The sequence below is a fragment of the Chrysemys picta genome, chromosome 4, assembly GCF_011386835.1.
Source record: "Chrysemys picta bellii isolate R12L10 chromosome 4, ASM1138683v2, whole genome shotgun sequence".
In the NCBI taxonomy this organism is placed as follows: domain Eukaryota; kingdom Metazoa; phylum Chordata; order Testudines; family Emydidae; genus Chrysemys; species Chrysemys picta.
The window spans coordinates 1,979,831-1,998,204 of NC_088794.1; the positions used below are offsets into that span (position 1 = coordinate 1,979,831).

Below are 18,374 nucleotides of genomic sequence, written 5' to 3' on the forward strand. Positions count from 1 at the left end.
CCGGACGCCTGGGTCCCACCCGGGGCCGTACCCTCTGCTCCAACAGGGCCCGGCGGATGGACACGCGCTGCTCCAGCTCCTTGATCTCCCGCTCGTGCTGCGCCTCCGTGTGGATCTTGATCTTGCTCTGGTAGGCGTTGAGCAGTTCCAGCTCCTGCTGCAGCTGCATCCGCAGCACCTGGTACTCGGCCTCCTGCGTCTCGTCCAGCCGCAGCTAGGGGGCGACACGGAGATGGCCAGGAGCCCTCGCCGGGGTGGAGGGGGCTGGACACACAGCCCCCCTGAGGCGGGGGGGCTGGGTACATGGGAGCCCCTTGCGCTGACTCGCAGCGTCCCAGCACCCTCACAGTTTGGGACAGGAAGTGAAGGGGAAGTCCAGATCCCCTCGGGTGCACTGGGGGTGGGTGGGTACGAGGAGCAAGCGTGAAAACTGCAGAGCAGATATTTGGCCAGGACACTTGGGTTCAGGCCTCCTCTGTGGGAACACGCTTCTTCCTAATCCTGCGCCGCAGGGGGCCGGGACTCTCCCCTCTAGGGGCAGGGAAGGAGGGAGCGAAGCAGGAGCCAGCTGGCTGGGGAGCAGGGAAGCAGGGCTCGGGGCGGGGAGCTGGCCTGGGGAGCCGGGAAGCAGGGGACCAGGTCTCGGGGCGGGGGCCGAGGAGCAGGCCCGGGGTGCCGGGAAGCAGGGGACCAGGGCTCAGGGTGGGGACTGGGAAGAGGCCTGGGGAGCCGGGAGGCAGGGGACCAGGGAGCAGGGCTCGGGGCGGGGGCCAGGAAGCGGGAGGCAGGGGACCAGGGAGCAGGGCTCGGGCCGGGAAGCAGGCCCGGGGAGGCGGGAGGCAGGGGACCAGGAAGCAGGGCTCGGGGCGGGGGGCCGGGGAGCAGGCCCGGGGAGCCGGGAGGCAGGGGACCAGGGAGCAGGGCTCGGGGCGGGGGCCGGGGAGCAGGCCCGGGGAGCCGGGAGGCAGGGGACCAGGGCTCGGGAAGCAGGGGACCAGGGCTCGGGGCGGGGGGCCGGGAAGCAGGCCCGGGGAGCCGGGAGGCAGGGGACCAGGGAGCAGGGCTCGGGGCGGGGGCCGGGGAGCAGGCCCGGGGAGCCGGGAGGCAGGGGACCAGGGCTCGGGAAGCAGGGGACCAGGGCTCAGGGCGGGGGCCGGGAAGAGGCCTGGGGAGCCGGGAGGCAGGGGACCAGGGAGCAGGGCTCGGGCCGGGAAGAGGCCCGGGAAGCGGGAGGCAGGGGACCAGGGAGCAGGGCTCGGGCCGGGAAGAGGCCTGGGGAGCCGGGAGGCAGGGGAGCAGGGAGCAGGGCTCGGGGCGGGGGTCGGGGAGCAGGCCCTGGGGAGGCGGGAGGCAGGGGGACCAGGGAGCAGGGCTCGGGAAGAGGCCCGGGAGCCGGGAGGCAGGGGACCAGGGAGCAGGGCTCGGGGCGGGGACCAGGGCTCGGGCCGGGAAGAGGCCCGGGCCGCCCGGCGACCTACGGCCTGCGTGGAGAGCATCTCGTTGATGCTGTGGTCGTACTGCTCCGCCAGGATGGCCAGCTTGCGCGGTCTGCTCGTCCTTGAGGCGCTTGAGGATGCCCTTGTGCTCGCTCTTGGCCGTGGTCTCCAGCAGGTGGTTGCGCAGGGCCTTGTACTGCCGCGTCTGGATCTTACACGTGTCCTGGAACTGCTTCTTGATCTGCAGCTCCTTGGACTGGGGGCGGGGCCGCGGGGCGGGGCCGGGGGCGACGGGACAGGGACGGGAGGAGAGAGACAGGAGCACACGTTAGCGAGGACAGGCACACCGGGGGCGGGCGGGGCCGCACCCTGCGCCCCCACAGGACACCCCCCGGCCGGCTGGGGGTAGAGGCACGAGAACAGGCGACCTCTGCCCTCCATTTATGGGGCGGTGACCTTTGCCCTGCCTTGACCACAAGGGCTGAGACCCACATGTGCTGCTGCGTTCGGGGGTGGGGGGGCCATTGCCTATGGCATGCCTGGGGCTCGCTGACGTTTGCCCTGCCTGTGACCCCCATGACCTGCCCCCATCATGCAGCACATGACCTTTGACCTGTCCGACCTCCACAACCTGCCCCCATCATCCCATGGCTGGGACATGTGACCTTTGACCTGCCTGTGGAACCCCCCCACAACTTGCCCCCATCATCCCAGGGCCAGGGTTTGTGACCTTTGACCTACCTGTGACCCCCCCCCAACGACCTGCCCCCATCATCCAAGGGCTGGGGCTTGTGACCTTTGCCCTGCCTAGGAGCTGTGTGAGGGGGGCGTGTCCTGTGCCCAGGTTACCCAGGGCCGGGGGGGGGGGGGAGGGGGAAAAGAGGTGCGTTTCAGCTCCCAGTAACGACCAGATGCTCGTCAGGTCCGGGCGCCCTGCAAGGGGCCGTCTTTTATTGAAGGTGGAAAGGAGCCAAAAGAAGCATGTGTCAAACCAAATACAGAGGAAGGCAAAATGTAAAACAATGAATGTATGGAGGACACACAGGCGGGGTGGGGGCAAACACAGTCACCAAAAACGGGAGCCAGCGGACCTAGCCCCTCAAACAGCTGGGGCAGGCGCCACCCACGGACACCGTGGGCCAACCCCAGGGGAAAAGCCACCCCCATTCCCAGATCGGCTAAAATATCCCACGGCACCAATTCCCTGCTCAGAACCGGACAGAAATCAGCCGAAAAGGAAGAGAGAGCCGCCTTTCACCAACTGTTTGCCCACAAACTGATAAAAATCAACTACAAATGGTTAGATGTCACCCACCTGGGGCCCAGAACTGGGAGAAATCCGCCCCAAATTGGTGAAATCCAATTCTTCCAAGGTTTGGTCACGCTCAGTAACATTGTCAGGGTTCGATCATTGCTCCAATATGGGCCAATCCTGGTCCTATTTTTACATGGACCAGAAACTGGGCTACCAAAGCAGCCAATCAAATACAAACCCATCGATCTTGTAGAAAACGGGCAAATAAAAATAAATAACATGGACCAAAACTGGGGGAAACTAAATAAAAAAATGACAATTTGTAAAAGGCTGGAGAGCGCCAGGGAAAATACCTCAACAAAACCAAGCAATAAAATACCAAATACAAAACGGGGGAAGGAAAAGATGAATCTTGTGAGCATCTTGTCTGAGCTCCGTCAAGCTGCCCTGAATTCATTCCTAGTTGAACTAGAAAACAAACAACAGCCTTTTCTGAAACAGGGCACTGGGATGGCTGAAATTTGCTTTCCTCGGACATACAGGAGGTCAGACTAGATGATCTAAAAGAAATGACCCCCCCCCCCCCCGGCTTTCAACAGCTGTACTAAAAATAGGAGAAAATAACCCCCTGAAATATTAAAGTGATGGATCAAAACTTGGACAAATGAGATTTAAAAACACATGCTGGTGAAATGCAACTTTCCCCCAAATGGAACAAACTTCAAAAACCAGATTCAGCAAGAACAGGGTAAAAAGAATAAAAATCCGCGATTTCTGCCCCAAACAGGGGGAAACAAAGAAAATCCCTGAATTTACTGAGTGGGGTCGGGGGATTTCTAAATTCACTAAGGGCAGGAGGGAAATTAAATTCTAACAAGGACAAAAAACAATTTGCCTCAGAAAGAGGAGTAGATAAATCAGACTAAATATACTAAAGAAAGAGAAAAAAAAAATCCCAAATTTCATAAACTGGAGCAAATATAAAATATTCATAATTGGCCCTCAAACAGGAAGAAAACTCATTCCAAACTCACTCCTCCCAATGCGATAAATAAAGGCTCCAACCAAAATACCGATGAGATTTTCTAAAGCTGCAGCAAACGAAATCCGTGTTACCCAGGAGTTGCCAAAACCCACGGGAAGGAAAGTAAAGGTCTCACCTTCCCCCAATCAATTGATAAGAAATTAATTTAACACAAAAGAATATTTCGACTCTCCCATTTTTGGGAAATCTGTGATTATTTTTATTTTATTTCTCCTGTTTTCAGTCAAATAAAAAAAGAAATATCACAGATTTAGCCCAAAACAAACAAAAAATAATGTTTGATCACTTACATAAAAAAAAATGTACACACACAAAACGTAAAGGCATCTGCAAATAAATACGTTCTCGTCTCCCCGAGGGGAGTGGGGGTTACAGAGATGGGAAATGAAATCAAAGCCGTCACCGGGGAAAGAATCACCTGGGGCCGCCCCTTGGAGCTGGGAGCAGAAACGCACCTTCCCCCAGCGCCTGCGGCCGGATGGGAGCCCCCCCCATTTCTGAGGGGGCGGATAGTGTTGTGGGGCCTGGGACTAGCTGAGACTGGAGCCCCTCCCCCAGGGGGTTGGATAGCGTTTGCGGGGGGCTGGGGCCCCGACTCAGAGACAGACAAGCCGCTGGCCCCGATAGCAGCACCCCTCAGTAAAAGGGTCACCTCCCCCCCAGTCCCCCCCTGCAACCACCCAACTGCTGCCCCTCCCTCCAGGGCCTCCCCACTGCACCCCCCCCAGCTCCTGGGGGGCAGGGGTAGGTGATTCTTTCCTCCAGAGCAGACACTGCAGCTGTACCCCCCAGCGCTGCCCCCTACACACAGCAACCAGAGTGGGGTTCAGTCCCCTTGGCAAACCACAGTCCCACAAGATACTGGGGTCACATCCCCCATGCTGGGCTATGGGGTCACCTGCCTTTGGGGTCACGTCCTCTCCCTGCTGTGCCATGGGGTCACCTGCCTTCGAGGTCACATCTCCCCCTGCTGGGCCATGGGGTCACCTGCCTTCGGGGTCACGTCCTCTCCCTGCTGTGCCATGGGGTCACCTGCCTTCGGGGTCACATCTCCCCCTGCTGGGCCATGGGGTCACCTGCCTTCGGGGTCACGTCTCCCCCCTGCTGTGCCATGGGGTCACCTGCCTTCGGGGTCACGTCCTCTCCCTGCTGTGCCATGGGGTCACCTGCCTTCGGGGTCACGTCCCCCCCCTGCTGTGCCATGGGGTCACCTGCCTTCGGGGTCACATCTCCCCCTGCTGGGCCATGGGGGTGCTCTGGCAGGGGATGCCCGGAGAAGCCCAGTAGCACGGGACCTCCTGCTGTGGGTTTTGGAGAGGCCCGAGCTGCCCCACCCCCGCATTCAGATGGAGACCCTCCCTCACGGCCCCCCACCCAACCAGAGAGAGGGGCGCGGCCTGTTCACGCTGTCGCAGGGCTGTGGCTCACCCCAGCCAATCACTGGGCGGCACGGGGGCGTGGCTGGTTCCCAAGCCCAGAACAGGTGTGGGGGGGCTGGTGCCCTCACCTCCAGGGCCGCCGGGCTGCGCGGGGGTCCCCGGGGGCGCTGCGGCGTGCCCCCCCGGAGGCAGCCCGGCCCCCCCGGGCCATGGGGCTAGTCCTGCGGCGCCCCCTGCCCGCCAGCCGGGGGATGCGGCTGGGCCGCTCCTCCCGCAGCACCCGCAGGCCCTTGAGGTGGTGGAGGGCGGCTGGGGGCAGGCGGGCGCTCAGCTCCCGCGCCAGCTGCAGCAGGCGGCGGTTGAGGGAACGCACAGGGTGGGCCAGCAGGGCTAGGGCGCGGCGGGGCCAGGCGGGCGGGGCAGGCAGGCGGGCAGGGTGGGGGGCGGGCACGGGCAGCCGGCTGCGGAAGTTGCCCTTGTTGGTCTTGGGGAAGAGGCGGAAGAGGCCGCCCTCGGTGACCAGCCCAAGGCCCTGCAGGGCACGGAAGGCGGGCAGGGGCAGGCCCAGCAGGACGCGCAGCCAGAGGCGCCGGGCGCGGCAGGGCAGCCCCCGCAGGGCGCCCCGGGCCAGCGCCATCAGCAGGTAGAGCGGCAGGAAGAGCCAGGGCGAGGCCAGCAGGTGGGAGGCCAGCAGGATAACGGGCACGTAGAGCCGGCCCCGGCTGGCACTCAGCCCCAGCACGCCCAGCGCCCCCGCGCCCTTGGCCAGGGCCAGGAAGGAGGCACCCGAGAGCAGGAAGAGCGAGTGGAGCAGGGCGTAGGAGACGCCCAGCCCCACCAGCGCCCCCTCCAGAGCCAGCAGCACTGCCTGGGCCCCGCCGCCCGAGCCCTGGGCCCACAGCGCCGCCAGCAGCAGCAGCAGCGCTGGCCCGCTGGGGTAGGCGGCCACCAGCAGTGCCAGCCCCGCACACACGGCGTGGGGCAGCAGGGGGGCCAGGGGGGCGGGTGCTGGCCTGGCCCCCTCCTCTCGGCCGCGCCGCAGCTCCACATAGGGGTCCTCGGGGGCAGGGCAGCCGTCGGCTGGGCCCCGCAGCCCCTCCCCCTCCTCCGGGATCAGGGGCAGCACACCGGGGAAATGGCAGGGAGCGGACGGCTCTAGCACCCCCAGGACAGCATCTAGGGATGCCTCCTGCCCGTCCGGCTCCAGAGCTTCCAGGTCTAGAACATCAGCCTCCTGGCCATCCGGCTTGAGAACCCCCAGGGCCACGAGGCCTGGCTCGAGAAGCCCCAGGCTCTCCCGCTCTAGAACCTCAGCCTCCTTGCCGTCTGGTTCCAGAGCCCCCAGGCTCTCCCGCTCTAGAACCACATCATCATCTTCATCTGGCTCTAGAACCCCCAGGTTCTCCCGGTCTAGAACCGAGGCCTCTGCACCGTCCGGCTCTAGAACCACCAGGCTCTTGTGCTCTAGAACTCCTGCCTCCTCGCCGTCTGGCTCTAAACCCCAGCTATCCTGCCCGTCCGGCTCGAGGCCCCCCAGGGCCAGCTCTAGAGGCCAGGCCTCCTGTCCGTCCGGCTCTAGAAGCCCGGCCTCCTGTCCGTCCGGCTGCGGGCCCCCCAGGCTGCGCGGGCGGGGCACCCGGGCGGCACCTACTTTGAGGCTCTTGGGCTGCTGGCGGACCTCCATGGCGTGCTTCTGGCGCAGCTCCTGCTCGCGGCGCTTGTTGTACTCCAGCTGGTTGCTGAGCTCGGTCTGGTGCTGCAGGCGGGTGAGCTCGGTGCGGGTGCGCTGCACCGTGTGCAGGTGCCGGAACTCCAGCTCCTGCGTCGACTCGTGCTGCCGCAGCAGCATGGCGCACTCCAGGTCCTTCTGCGTCTGCTTCTTGTTCAGGTCCTGCGGGGCCGGGGTCAGCATCAGCGTCACGCCCGGCCCAGCCGCCCCGCCCCAAGCCCCGCGGCCAGACAGGCCCCCACGCGAAGCCGCTGCCTACCCCCCCCCACTAGAGTCCTGGGCTGTCACAAGCCCCTCCCCCTGAGCATAGCCCCACCCTGCCCCCATGGGCTCCTCCCCGTAAGCAGTGCCCGGCCCTGCCCTGTTCCGCTCACAGGCTCCTCCCCCTGAGCCGTGCCCCTGTCCCCTCACAGGCTCCTCCCCCTGAGCAGCGCCCAGCCCCTCCTCCTCACAGACTCCTCCCACTGAGCAGCGCCCAGCCCCTCCCCCTCAGACTGCTCCCCCTGAGCAGCGCCCAGCCCCTCCCCCTCACAGGCTCCTCCCCCTGAGCCGCGCCCAGCCCCTCCCCCTCACAGACTCCTGCCCCTGAGCAGCGCCCAGCCCCCTCCCCTCACAGACTCCTCCCCCTGAGCAGCGCCCAGCCCCTCCCCCTCACAGGCTCCTCCCCCTGAGCCGCGCCCAGCCCCCACCTCGCGCAGCAGGTCCTGGTCCAGGTTGTGGCGGGCCAGCAGCATCTTGCGCTTGTACTGGCGGCACTGGAGCTCCAGGTACTGGCGCTGCCGCCGCAGCAGGTTGGCCTCCTCCTCGGCCTGGTAGTGCTGCATGTTCTCCTTCTGCCGCAGCAGCCACTCCTGCTTCTCCCGCTTGGGGGTGCTCTGGTTCTCCTGCAGCTCCTGCGCGGGAGGGGAGTGCTTAGAGCCGGGGCGGGGGGGGCCGGGAGCCCGGACACCTGGGTTCTGTTCCCAGCCACCCCGCCCCCCGGGGCCCCTCCCTCGTCACCTCCTTGAGCTGTTCCTTGCGCAGCTTGTACTGGCGTTTCTGGGACTCCAACAGGCCACTGAGCTCCTTCTTCTGCTGGCCCAGGATGTGCTGCTGGAACTTCTTCTCCTCGGCCAGCGCCGCCTTGGCCTGCGGGGCAGGGAGCGGGGGTGAGCGGCTCCCCGCCAGCCCCCCCCCAGCGCAGCCCCCCCCCGGCGCAGCGCCCCCCACCCCGGCCCGGCCAGCCCCACCTCCTTCTCGAAGATGGCCTGGTGCTTCTTGGCCAGCTTCTCGGCCTCGGCGCTGAAGCTGCTGCGATGGGCCTCCAGCTCCTTGTCGAGGCGCAGCTGGTGCTCGTCCAGCTCCGCCTTCAGCTTGTTCTCCAGCGCCATGAGCTGCTTCTGGTGCTGACGCCGCATGCGCTTGTAGCCGCTCATCTGCTCCCGCAGCGCCGAGTCCTGCTCGTGCTCCTGGATCTGCCGGGTCACCTGGGGGGGGCGGAGCTCTGAGCAGGGCCAGCCGGCGAGCAGGGGCCACCCCGAACCCTGACCCCGCCCAGCGACCCCGGCGCCGCCCGAGCCCTGACCCCGCCCAGCCCGAACTGGCCCAGAGACCCCAGTGCCGCCCGAACCCTGACCCCGCCCAGCGACCCCGGCGCCGCCCGAACCCTGACCCCGGGCAGCGACCCCGGCGCTGCCCAAACCCTGACCCCACCCAGCCCGAGCCCTGACCCCGCCCAGAGACCCCAGTGCCGCCCGAACCCTGACCCCGCCCAGCGACCCCGGCGCCGCCCGAACCCTGACCCCGCCCAGCCCGAACCCTGACCCCGCCCAGCGACCCCGGCGCCGCCCGAACCCTGACCCCGCTCAGCGACCCCGGCCAGCCCGAACCCTGACCCCGCCCAGCGACCCCGGCCAGCCCGAACCCTGACCCCGCCCAGCGACCCCGGCGCCGCCCGAACCCTGACCCCGCCCAGCGACCCCGGCGCCGCCCGAACCCTGACCCCGCCCAGCGACCCCGGCGCCGCCCGAACCCTGACCCCGGGCAGCGACCCCGGCGCTGCCCAAACCCTGACCCCACCCAGCCCGAGCCCTGACCCCGCCCAGAGACCCCAGTGCCGCCCGAACCCTGACCCCGCCCAGCGACCCCGGCGCCGCCCGAACCCTGACCCCGCCCAGCCCGAACCCTGACCCCGCCCAGCGACCCCGGCGCCGCCCGAACCCTGACCCCGCTCAGCGACCCCGGCCAGCCCGAACCCTGACCCCGCCCAGCGACCCCGGCCAGCCCGAACCCTGACCCCGCCCAGCGACCCCGGCGCCGCCCGAACCCTGACCCCGCCCAGCGACCCCGGCGCCGCCCGAACCCTGACCCCGCCCAGCGACCCCGGCGCCGCCCAAACCCTGACCCCACCCAGCCCGAGCCCTGACCCCGCCCAGAGACCCCAGTGCCGCCCGAACCCTGACCCCGCCCAGCGACCCCGGCGCCGCCCGAACCCTGACCCCGCCCAGCCCGAACCCTGACCCCGCCCAGCGACCCCGGCGCCGCCCGAACCCTGACCCCGCTCAGCGACCCCGGCCAGCCCGAACCCTGACCCCGCCCAGCGACCCCGGCGCCGCCCGAACCCTGACCCCGCCCAGCGACCCCGGCGCCGCCCGAACCCTGACCCCGCCCAGCGACCCCGGCGCCGCCCGAACCCTGACCCCGCCCAGCGACCCCGGCGCCGCCCGAACCCTGACCCCGCCCAGCGACCCCACCCAGCCCGAACCCTGACCCTGCCCAGTCCCCCGAACCCTGACCCCGCCCAGCGACCCCGGCCGAATCCTGACTCCGCCCAGCGACCCCGGTGCTGCCCAAACCCTGACCCTGTCCCAATCCTGACCCCGCCCAGCCCGAACCCTGAGCCTGCCCGAACCCTGACCCCGCCCAGCGACCCCGCCCAACCTGAACCCTGACCCCACCCACACATTGACCCCACCACCCCAAATCCTGACCCTGCCCAGCGACCCCACCCAGCCTGAACCCTGACCCCACCCACACATTGACCCCACCACCCCAAATCCTGACCCTGCCCAGCAACCCCACCCAGCCTAAACCCTGACCCTGCCCAGCCCAAACCCTTACCCTGCCCACTCACTGACCCCGCCCACCCCCTACCCTGATCCCACCCAGCCCAAACCCTGACCCCACCCAGTGACCCCACTCAGGAACCCCACCCACCCACTGACCCTGCCCAGCCTGTACCCTAACCCAGTCCTGCCCACCCACTGACTGCACCCAGCAACCCCACCCTGCCTGCCCCCTCACCCCATCCAGCCCACCCCCTGACTCCCAGTGACCTGGCCCAGCAACCTCACCCAGTCAGCCCCTGCCGCTGCCCATAAACCCCGGCCCATCTCCTGGCCCCACCCAGACCTCTGCCCCCAGCCAGCCCACTAGCCCCACCTGCTAACCTCACTCTACCTTCGTGGGGCCCCCTGGCTCTTCCCATATGGGGACCGTACCCGCCCCACCCCAGCACAGCACCCCCAGCACCCCCTCTCAGCCCACTCCTGCCCCTTACCAGTGAGGCCGTGCGGATGGTGGCGAAATGGTCCCGGTTGCGGCAGTACGCACGGCGCCGGGCAGCCGATGAGGAGCTCTGGGGCTCCATCTCCGGCTGGTACGGGTCGTCGTACAGGTTATCGTGGCCCTGGGGGGCGATGGAGAGAGAGGGGATGGGACCCAGGAGTGCTGACTCTCGCCCCGCCCCTCCCCCGCTCTAACCACCAGACTCACAAAGTGGGAATGTTCTTAACGTTTTCTCTGAATAATGTGTGTGCCTCAGTTTCCCCTCGGTGTTACTCAAGTGTCTAGGTGGGGGGGATGAGGGTGTGTTGCAGAGCCCCCTGGAGGTCTGAGACTGCAGGACGTTCCCCCCTCCCAGCACCGGGGCTGGGACTCCGGGACGCCCCGCTCCCCTCCCCGCCTCCCGCGCCGGGGCTAGACCCCAGTCCAGACTCCCCGCGCGGTACCGGCAGGCGGTGGATGACGGAGCTGTTGGAAGTGACCGTGTGCTCCCCCTCCTGCATCATGGCGATCTCGGCTCCCTCGTCCTCGTCGGAGGCGTCCGCCAGGCTGTTGACGCTGCTGCTCTGACTGCTGGCGCTGATGGACATGCTGGGCACCGAGTGGCTGCTCTCCATGCTGTTAACGGTGCCCGTCCGGTGCCCGAACTGCTCCACCTCCTGGGGGAGGGACCAGAGACAATGCAGCCCCCGCTGGGGTGGGGTGGCTGGGTACACGGGGACCCCTCGCCTGATGCTGGGACACGGACCCTCTGGGGTGGGGGGGGCTGGGCACACGTGGACCCCTCACCCGGTGCTGGGACACAGCCCCTCAGGGGTGGTTATTTGGGGACCCCCGGCCCAGTGCGATGGGCCCTCGGGGGGACAGAGCGGGGCACACGGGGACCCCTGGGCTCTCACCTCCTCCTCGTCGGGCGCCTCGGCGTTGGGGCCGTTCTGCGCCTCCTGGAAGAGGATTTTCTTCATCTTGCGGTACTGCAGGTTGTCCAGCTCCCGCACGGCGTCCTTGGTGCGCTGGATCAGGTCCATGATCACCGTCTGGGGCCGCTCCCGCAGGAGGAACCGGTGCTGCTGGGGCACGGGGCGGGGTCAGTGAGGGACGCTGCCCCAGGGACCCCAAGGACCCCTCCATCCTCCCAGCCAGCCACCCGGGGAGCCTGGCCGGGGGTTACCTTGAGCAGCACGTCCGAGGTGGGCCGGTCTTGGGGGATTTTCTGCAGGCAGGAGTCCACGAAGTTCCGGAAATATTCGGACCTGCGGGGGGGGGAGCAGAAGCAGAGTGAGCCAGCTGGGACAAGCTGGCTAACCCCAGGGGAGGGCAATTCACCATCAGGGAGCGAACCCAGGAGTCCTGGCCCCACCCGCGCTCTAACCATGGGACCCCACTACCCTCCCAGAGCCAGGCGAGAACCCAGGAGTCCTGGCTCCCAGCCCCCCTGCTCTAACCCACCAGCCCCCACTCCCCTCCCAGGGCTGGGAGAGAACCCAGGTGCCCTTCGCTGGGGTGCCCGCAGCCAGGGGCGGCTCTGTGTTTTTTGCCACCCCAAGCACGGCAGGCGGGTGGCTTTCGGCGGTGGACCTGCGGGAGGTCCACCGGTGCCGCGCCAGCGGCGTCCCCGCCGCCTAATTGCCGCCAAGGCCATGGAAGTGGTGGAGCTCCCGCAGACATGCCGCCCTCCCAGCCACCGGCAGGCCGCCCCCGCGGCTTCCCGCCCCAGGCACGCACTTGCTGAGCTGGCGCCGCCCCTGCCCGCAGCCAGGGGGGGGACTCACCAGTGGCTGGACTGCAGCACGGGGGACTCATTCTGGGCGATGTGGTATAAGGCACTCATTGCATTCATGTTGAAGAGGGGAGGCTTGCGCTCCGCTGGGGGGAGAGACACGCGTCAGCAGCTGGCCCCCCACTGCCCCCCCCGGCGCCGCCCACCCCCCACCTACCCAGCTCAATGCAGGTGATGCCGAGCGACCAGACGTCCACCTTCCCGTCGTACTGCCCCTCGTCCATGGCCAGGATCACCTCAGGGGCCATCCTGGGGCAGACAGAGACAGGGTGAGCTCCCGGGCCTCCCCAGACCCGGCCCCTCACCGGTACAGCGTGCCCATGAAGGAGTTGGGACAGGGTGAGCTCCCGGGCCCCCCCCCCAGCTCCCCCCAGCACCGGCCCCTCACCAGTACGGCGTGCCCACGAAGAAGTTGGTGGGGTGAGCTCCGGCCCCCCCCAGCTCCCCCCAGCACCGGACCCTCACCAGTACAGTGTGCCCACGAAGGAGTTGGGACGGGGTGAGTTCTCCGGGCCCTACGCCCCCCCCCCCAGGCCTGGCCCCTCACCAGTACGGTGTGCCCATGAAGGAGTTGGTGGGGTGAGCTCCCGGGCCCCCCCCCAGCTCCCCCCAGCACCGGACCCTCACCGGTACGGCGTGCCCATGAAGAAGTTGGTGAGGGTGAGCTCCCGGGCCCCCCCCAGCTCCCTCCAGCCCTGGCCCTTCACCAGTACGGCGTGCCCACGAAGGAGTTGGGACGGGGTGAGCTCTCCGGGCCCCCCCCCTGCTCAGGCCTGGCCCCTCACCAGTACGGCGTGCCCACGAAGGAGTTGGGACGGGGTGAGCTCTCCGGGCCCCCCCCAGCCCTGGCCCCTCACCAGTACGGCGTGCCCACGAAGGAGTTGGGACGGGGTGAGCTCTCCGGGCCCTACGCCCCCCCCCAGGCCTCGCCCCTCACCAGTACGGCGTGCCCACGAAGGAGTTGGGACGGGGTGAGCTCTCCGGGCCCCAACCCCCCCAGGCCTGGCCCCTCACCAGTACGGCGTGCCCACGAAGGAGTTGGGACAGGGTGAGCTCTCCGGTTCCCCCCCCCCCCCCCCAGGCCTGGCCCCTCACCAGTACGGCGTGCCCACGAAGGAGTTGGGACAGGGTGAGCTCTCCGGTTCCCCCCCCCCCCCCCCCCAGGCCTGGCCCCTCACCAGTTACGGCGTGCCCACGAAGGAGTTGGGACAGGGTGAGCTCTCCGGTTCCCCCCCCCCCCCCCCAGGCCTGGCCCCTCACCAGTACGGTGTGCCCATGAAGGAGTTGGTGGGGTGAGCTCCCGGGCCCCCCCCAGCTCCCCCCAGCACCGGACCCTCACCGGTACGGCGTGCCCATGAAGGAGTTGGTGAGGGTGAGCTCCCGGGCCCCCCCCAGCTCCCTCCAGCCCTGGCCCTTCACCAGTGCGGCGTGCCCACGAAGGAGTTGGGACGGGGTGAGCTCTCCGGGCCACCCCCCTGCTCAGGCCTGGCCCCTCACCAGTACGGCGTGCCCACGAAGGAGTTGGGACGGGGTGAGCTCTCCGGGCCCTACGCCCCCCCCCCCCAGGCCTGGCCCCTCACCAGTACGGCGTGCCCACGAAGGAGTTGGGACGGGGTGAGCTCTCCGGGCCCTACGCCCCCCCCCAGGCCTGGCCCCTCACCAGTACGGCGTGCCCACGAAGGAGTTGGCGGGGGCGATGATCGACGCTGAGCCAAAGTCCCCGAGTTTCACCTGCCCCGGCTCCGTCAGCAGGATGTTCCCAGCCTTCACGTCCCTGCAGGGACGGGGAGAGAGAGAGCTCAGAGCTCGGACAACCCCCCCCGCCTGGGGAGAGCCCCATGGATGCCTCCCCGCCTGGAGCGAGAACTCAGCACCTGGACACCCAGCCCTGGAGGGGGGAACAGGGACAGACTGGGGGGCAGGAGGGAGCCAACCACAGCGGTGGGAGGCAACAGGGACGGACCGGGGGTATTGAGGCAGGGGTGGGATGGGAAGAGACGGGGACCAACCAGGGGGATGGGGAGGAAGAGGTGGGGGCAGACGGGGCGGGGGAGGAAGAGTCGGGGGGGGGGGGATATGGGACGGGACAGGGCAGGCCGGGGTGGGGGGGGGAGGGGAGGACCTGTGGATCATGTTGTGGCAGTGCAGTAGGGCCGGGGGGGGGGGGGGCAGACAAGGGGGGGTACCTGTGGATCATGTTGTGGCAGTGCAGGGGGGCCGGAGGGGGGGGCGGGGGGGGGTACCTGTGGATCATGTTGTGGCAGTGCAGGTAAGCCGGGGAGGCCGGGGGGGGACGGACGGGGGGCAGACGGGGGGGGGGACGGGGGGGTACCTGTGGATCATGTTGTGGCAGTGCAGGTACGCCAGCCCCTGCAGCGCCCCGTGCGTGATGGCCGCGATCTCCACCTCCTGCAGCGGCTTCTTGTGCACTGGGGGCAGAGGGAGGGGTCAGAGCAGCCTCCGCTGGGGTCCAGCCCCCCACACCCCCACACAGCCCCGCGCCCCGGCACTCACCCTCCAGCAGGTCAGAGGCGGAGCCCAGGCAGTACTCCATCACCAGCTGTGGGGGGACAAGAGGGATGAGCGTGGGGGGGGCGCGTGACACCCCGCCCCCCCCCCGCCCCGCCCCACTCACCCAGGCCGTGTGCTCCCGCAGGTAGCAGCCCTTGTACTCGATGGTGTTGGGGTGTCGCAGCTTCTGCAGGAACTTCACCTCCTTAATGATGTCCTGCCATTTCTGAGAGAGCACACGCGCTAGGGGCGCCCGGATGCCAGGGTTCTGCCCAGCTCGGGGGCGCCCGGACGCCGGGGCCTAGCCCAGCTCGGGGGGAGGAGGGGCTGGCAGCCCGGACGCCTGGGTTCTATCCCAGCTCGGGAGGGGGGGCTGGGAGCCTGGACGCCTGGGTTCTATCCCAGCTCAGGGGGAGGGGGTACTGGGAGCCTGGACGCCTGGGTTCTATCCCAGCTCAGGCGGGGGGCTGGGAGCCCGGACGCCTGGGTTCTATCCCAGCTCGGGCGGGGGGCTGGGAGCCCGGACGCCTGGGTTCTATCCCAGCTCGGGCGGGGGGCTGGGAGCCCGGACGCCTGGGTTCTATCCCAGCTCGGGCGGGGGGTCAGAACGGGGGAAGGGCTGGGAGCCAGGGCTCCTTGGTTCTATCCCCCCCTCAAGAGCTGGGCGCTCACCTCATTGGATTGCTTCCCGCTGTACGACATCTTCTTGATGGCCACCACCTCATTGTTGCGCATGTCACGTGCCTGTCGAGCAGAGGGGGTCAGAGCGGGCAGGCCAGGGGGAGCCCCACAGGGGAGAGATCCTCCCAGCAGCCAGCCTGGGGTGAGGGGAGGGACCCCATGGAGAACAGAGGCGGGGGGGGGGGAGGGGAGGAGCAGGGGCGCAGAAAAGAGGAAGGGGCAGGGAAGGGGGTGGAGTCAGGAGTGGTGAGGGGGCGGGGCCAGGGAAGGGGCCAGTGCCAGGAGCGGTAAGGGGTCAGGGAAGGGGGCGGTACCAGGAGCAGTGAGGGGGCGGGGTCAGGGAAGGGGGCGGTACCAGGAGCAGTGAGGGGCGGGGTCAGGGAAGGGGGCAGTGTCAGAAGCACTGAGGGGGCGGGGTCAGGGAAGGGGGCAGTGTCAGGAGCAGTGATGGGGCAGGGCGGGAATAGGGCCAGGGAAGCCCGGGCAGCCCGAGGGGCAGGGCCCGTAGCCACTCACGAAGTAGACGGCCCCAAAGCTGCCATGGCCGATCTCCCGCAGATCCACAAACAGCTTCTCGGGGTCGTCCTTGAAGAAGAGCTCGGCCACCTCGGGGTCCTTGAGGCTGCCGGCCCGGGCGTTGGACGGCATGGCCGTGGCGGGGGGGCTGCCCTGGCGCCCCGCTCCCCTCCTGCAAGGGATACGCCACATGTCACCCCAGCCCCCCGCTCCCCTCCGAGAGACCCAAGGAGTCCTGGCTCCTAGCCCCCCTCCTCCCCCCAACAACCTAGCCACACTCCAGACAGACTGCAGCTGCCTGACAGGTTTGGGGTGTCAGGCTGGGGGCGGCACTTGTTTCCCTGAGTTCCCGACCCCACCGTGTGACGGGCCAGGGACTGAGGGGATGGGAACAGAACTGACGGGGGCTCATGTCTGGAGTCACACAGGTTGGGAGGGGGTCACGCCCAGCCCTCCAAAAACAGATGCTAGGCCGGCTCAGGGAATGGGACGTGGGGCCCTGCCCCTCTGGGGGGTGCTGGCTCTGACCCGGGGCTGGCCCCGGGGGGGCAGGGAATGGGGAGCCGGGCTGAGCCTGGGGCTGAAAGGAGGCAGGGGCCGATGTGGGCGCAGGGGAAATCCGGCCATTGTTCCCTACTTTCCCCCCAGCGCTCAGCCACGGCTCCAGTGACCCCCCGTCAGCATGGCCCTTCCCAGCCCCCCAGAGCCAGGACGCCTGGGTTCTGTCCCTGGCTCCAGAACAGAACGGCCCCGTGTCCCATCCCCCCTCTCATCAGCCCCAGCCCCTTCCTCTGTGGGGCAGACCCACGGCATAGCAGGGAAAGGCACAGAGAGCCCACCTCGGCCTGAGAGCCTGTCCCTGCCCCTGCCCCCCACCCCACTGCCCTGTGCCGGGCCAGTCCATCCTCCCAGTCCGCCCCTGCCCCCCACCCCATAGCCCCACTGCCCTGCGCTAGGCCAGCACAACCCTGCCCCCCCACGCCGCCACTGCCCCATGCTGGACCAGCCCATCCCTGCCAGTAGCATCCTCAAAGACGTAGCAGCCTGCAGCTCCCACCCTTGCACCTCAGCCTCCAACCTGGCCCTTTGTCCGCATGACCCCCAACCCAAGCCCCCCGCCCCCCCATGACCTCCCTCCCTCCGTCTTTCTCCCCACCCAACCCCGCTGCCCCCCAGCCCTTCCCCATGACCCCACTGCCCAGCCTGACCCTGCTGCCCCAGCCCCACTCCCCCATGTCCTCCGAGATGTGGGGGTGTCTCACCAGCAGTTGGCGGCGCTTTCTCCCTTGTGGCTCCAGCTCCAGAGTATTGAGGTGGGGGGCAGCACCCCCAGCGGCCTCCTCCAACCCCACACAGGGGGGCACGTGCTGGACTCTATAGGGATGGGGGGGTCCTATGGGGTCTAAACCCAGCTCCCCTCACTGCTGCTGTTTATGGGGGGAAGCGGAGTCTGTAGGGGCTCCTCAGCCCCCTCCCCCCTTCACGGGGGTCTATGCACCCTACAGGGGGTGGGGGGCTTGGAGGTGTCCAGCCCCCCTTCCCCCCAGATGTGGATCCTGTGGGAGGTGGGGAGTCCTTTTGGAGGGTGCAGGAGCCTCCCCCCTCTCAGGGTATGGATCCTACGGGGGGGCAGGAGCCTGACAGGGACCGGGGTTAAATGGGGGCTCGGTGGGGGGGGACCAGGGGAAATAGGGGAGTGAGACTCTACAGGAGCGGGGGGGGGGGGAATAAATATCGATAGGGTCCTACACAGGCAGGGGATCGCTCTCGGGAAGGGGGCTCTATGGGCCGCGGGGTCTATAGGGGGCGGGGGCGCTCTAGGGGAGGTCTATAGGGGGCTCTATAGGGGCGGGGGATCTATAGGGGGCTCTATAGGGGCGGGGGCTCTAGGGGAGGTCTATAGGGGATCTATAGGGGCGGGGGATCTATAGGGGGCTCTATAGGGGGCGGGGGCGCTCCAGGGGCCCCTATGGGCTCCGGGGGGTGGGGGGCCTGGCTCGGTCCGGCCCCCCTCCCCGCTCTCCTCCGCCGCGCCCGCCTCGGCCGCCCGCCCCTCCTCCCGCCCGCTCGGCTGCTTCTCCCCAAATCCAAGATGGCGCCCAAGGCAGAGCCAAACCGGAACCAGGCAGCGGGCCCGGGGCGCGCATGCGCGGTAGGAGGGGCTCCCCCGGGACCCCACGGGAGAGTAGGACGCATGCGCCAGCCTGGGAGTGCGCAGGAAGTAAAGGGGCGCATGCGCCAAACTGTCACGGAGGGAATTTGCGCGTACAGGGCCGTTGGAGGAGTGACGCACGCGTAATGGGGGCTGCAATCGGGGAAAAGCGTGGCGCATGCGTAGTGGAAAGGCAAAATCCGCCATGGGGGAGAGGGCTCAAAGTAGGCGCGCGACAGGGGACAGTACGCATGCGCAAAAGGAGGTGCCGCAGGAGGCTGCGCTAGTTACAGGGGGGACGAGTTTCTGATTGGAGAGTTGTAAAGGCCGTGGGACCAATTGGCAGG

The 18,374-nt window shown here is 68.0% G+C and overlaps 1 protein-coding gene across 8 annotated transcripts; it reads right to left on the bottom strand.

Moving 5' to 3' along the window:
* Positions 1-2,359: 2,359 nt before the first annotated feature.
* On the bottom strand, positions 2,360-18,101 carry TAOK2 (TAO kinase 2). Of its 8 annotated transcripts, XR_010600331.1 has the most exons (18): positions 17,138-18,094; positions 15,876-16,047; positions 15,351-15,422; positions 14,803-14,904; positions 14,682-14,727; positions 14,500-14,596; positions 13,828-13,941; positions 12,325-12,416; positions 12,160-12,253; positions 11,559-11,640; positions 11,287-11,457; positions 10,834-11,046; positions 10,383-10,511; positions 8,074-8,310; positions 7,844-7,972; positions 7,534-7,737; positions 4,948-7,006; positions 2,360-4,857 (listed from the first exon to the last, which is right to left on the bottom strand). XR_010600331.1 is itself a non-coding variant. In XM_065591094.1 (17 exons), the coding sequence occupies exons 2-17, from the start codon at positions 16,005-16,007 to the stop codon at positions 5,240-5,242; spliced, it is 3,681 nt and encodes a 1,226-aa protein (XP_065447166.1). In that variant the 5' UTR covers positions 16,008-16,047; positions 17,138-18,094; the 3' UTR covers positions 2,360-5,239. The 8 variants fall into 8 exon arrangements, 7 of the variants coding, with proteins under 7 accessions (XP_065447166.1, XP_065447167.1, XP_065447168.1 ...); XM_065591094.1 differs by having other exon boundaries at positions 2,360-7,006; XM_065591095.1 differs by having other exon boundaries at positions 2,360-7,006; positions 11,287-11,454; positions 17,138-18,092.
* Between the last annotated feature and the right edge of the window lie 273 nt (positions 18,102-18,374).

What these genes read in the sequence shown, in the direction of transcription:
- TAOK2 (XM_065591094.1), bottom strand. Translation starts at nt 16,007, where the DNA reads ATGCCGTCCAACGCCCGGGCCGGCAGCCTCAAGGACCCCGAGGTGGCC. An exon ending in TGCGGGAGCACACGGCCTGG is followed by an intron (nt 14,728 to 14,802) that starts GTGAGTGGGGCG and finishes GTCCCCCCACAG; the next exon opens with CTGGTGATGGAGTACTGCCT. An exon ending in TGCCACAACATGATCCACAG is followed by an intron (nt 13,942 to 14,499) that starts GTACCCCCCCGT and finishes CCGTCCCTGCAG; the next exon opens with GGACGTGAAGGCTGGGAACA.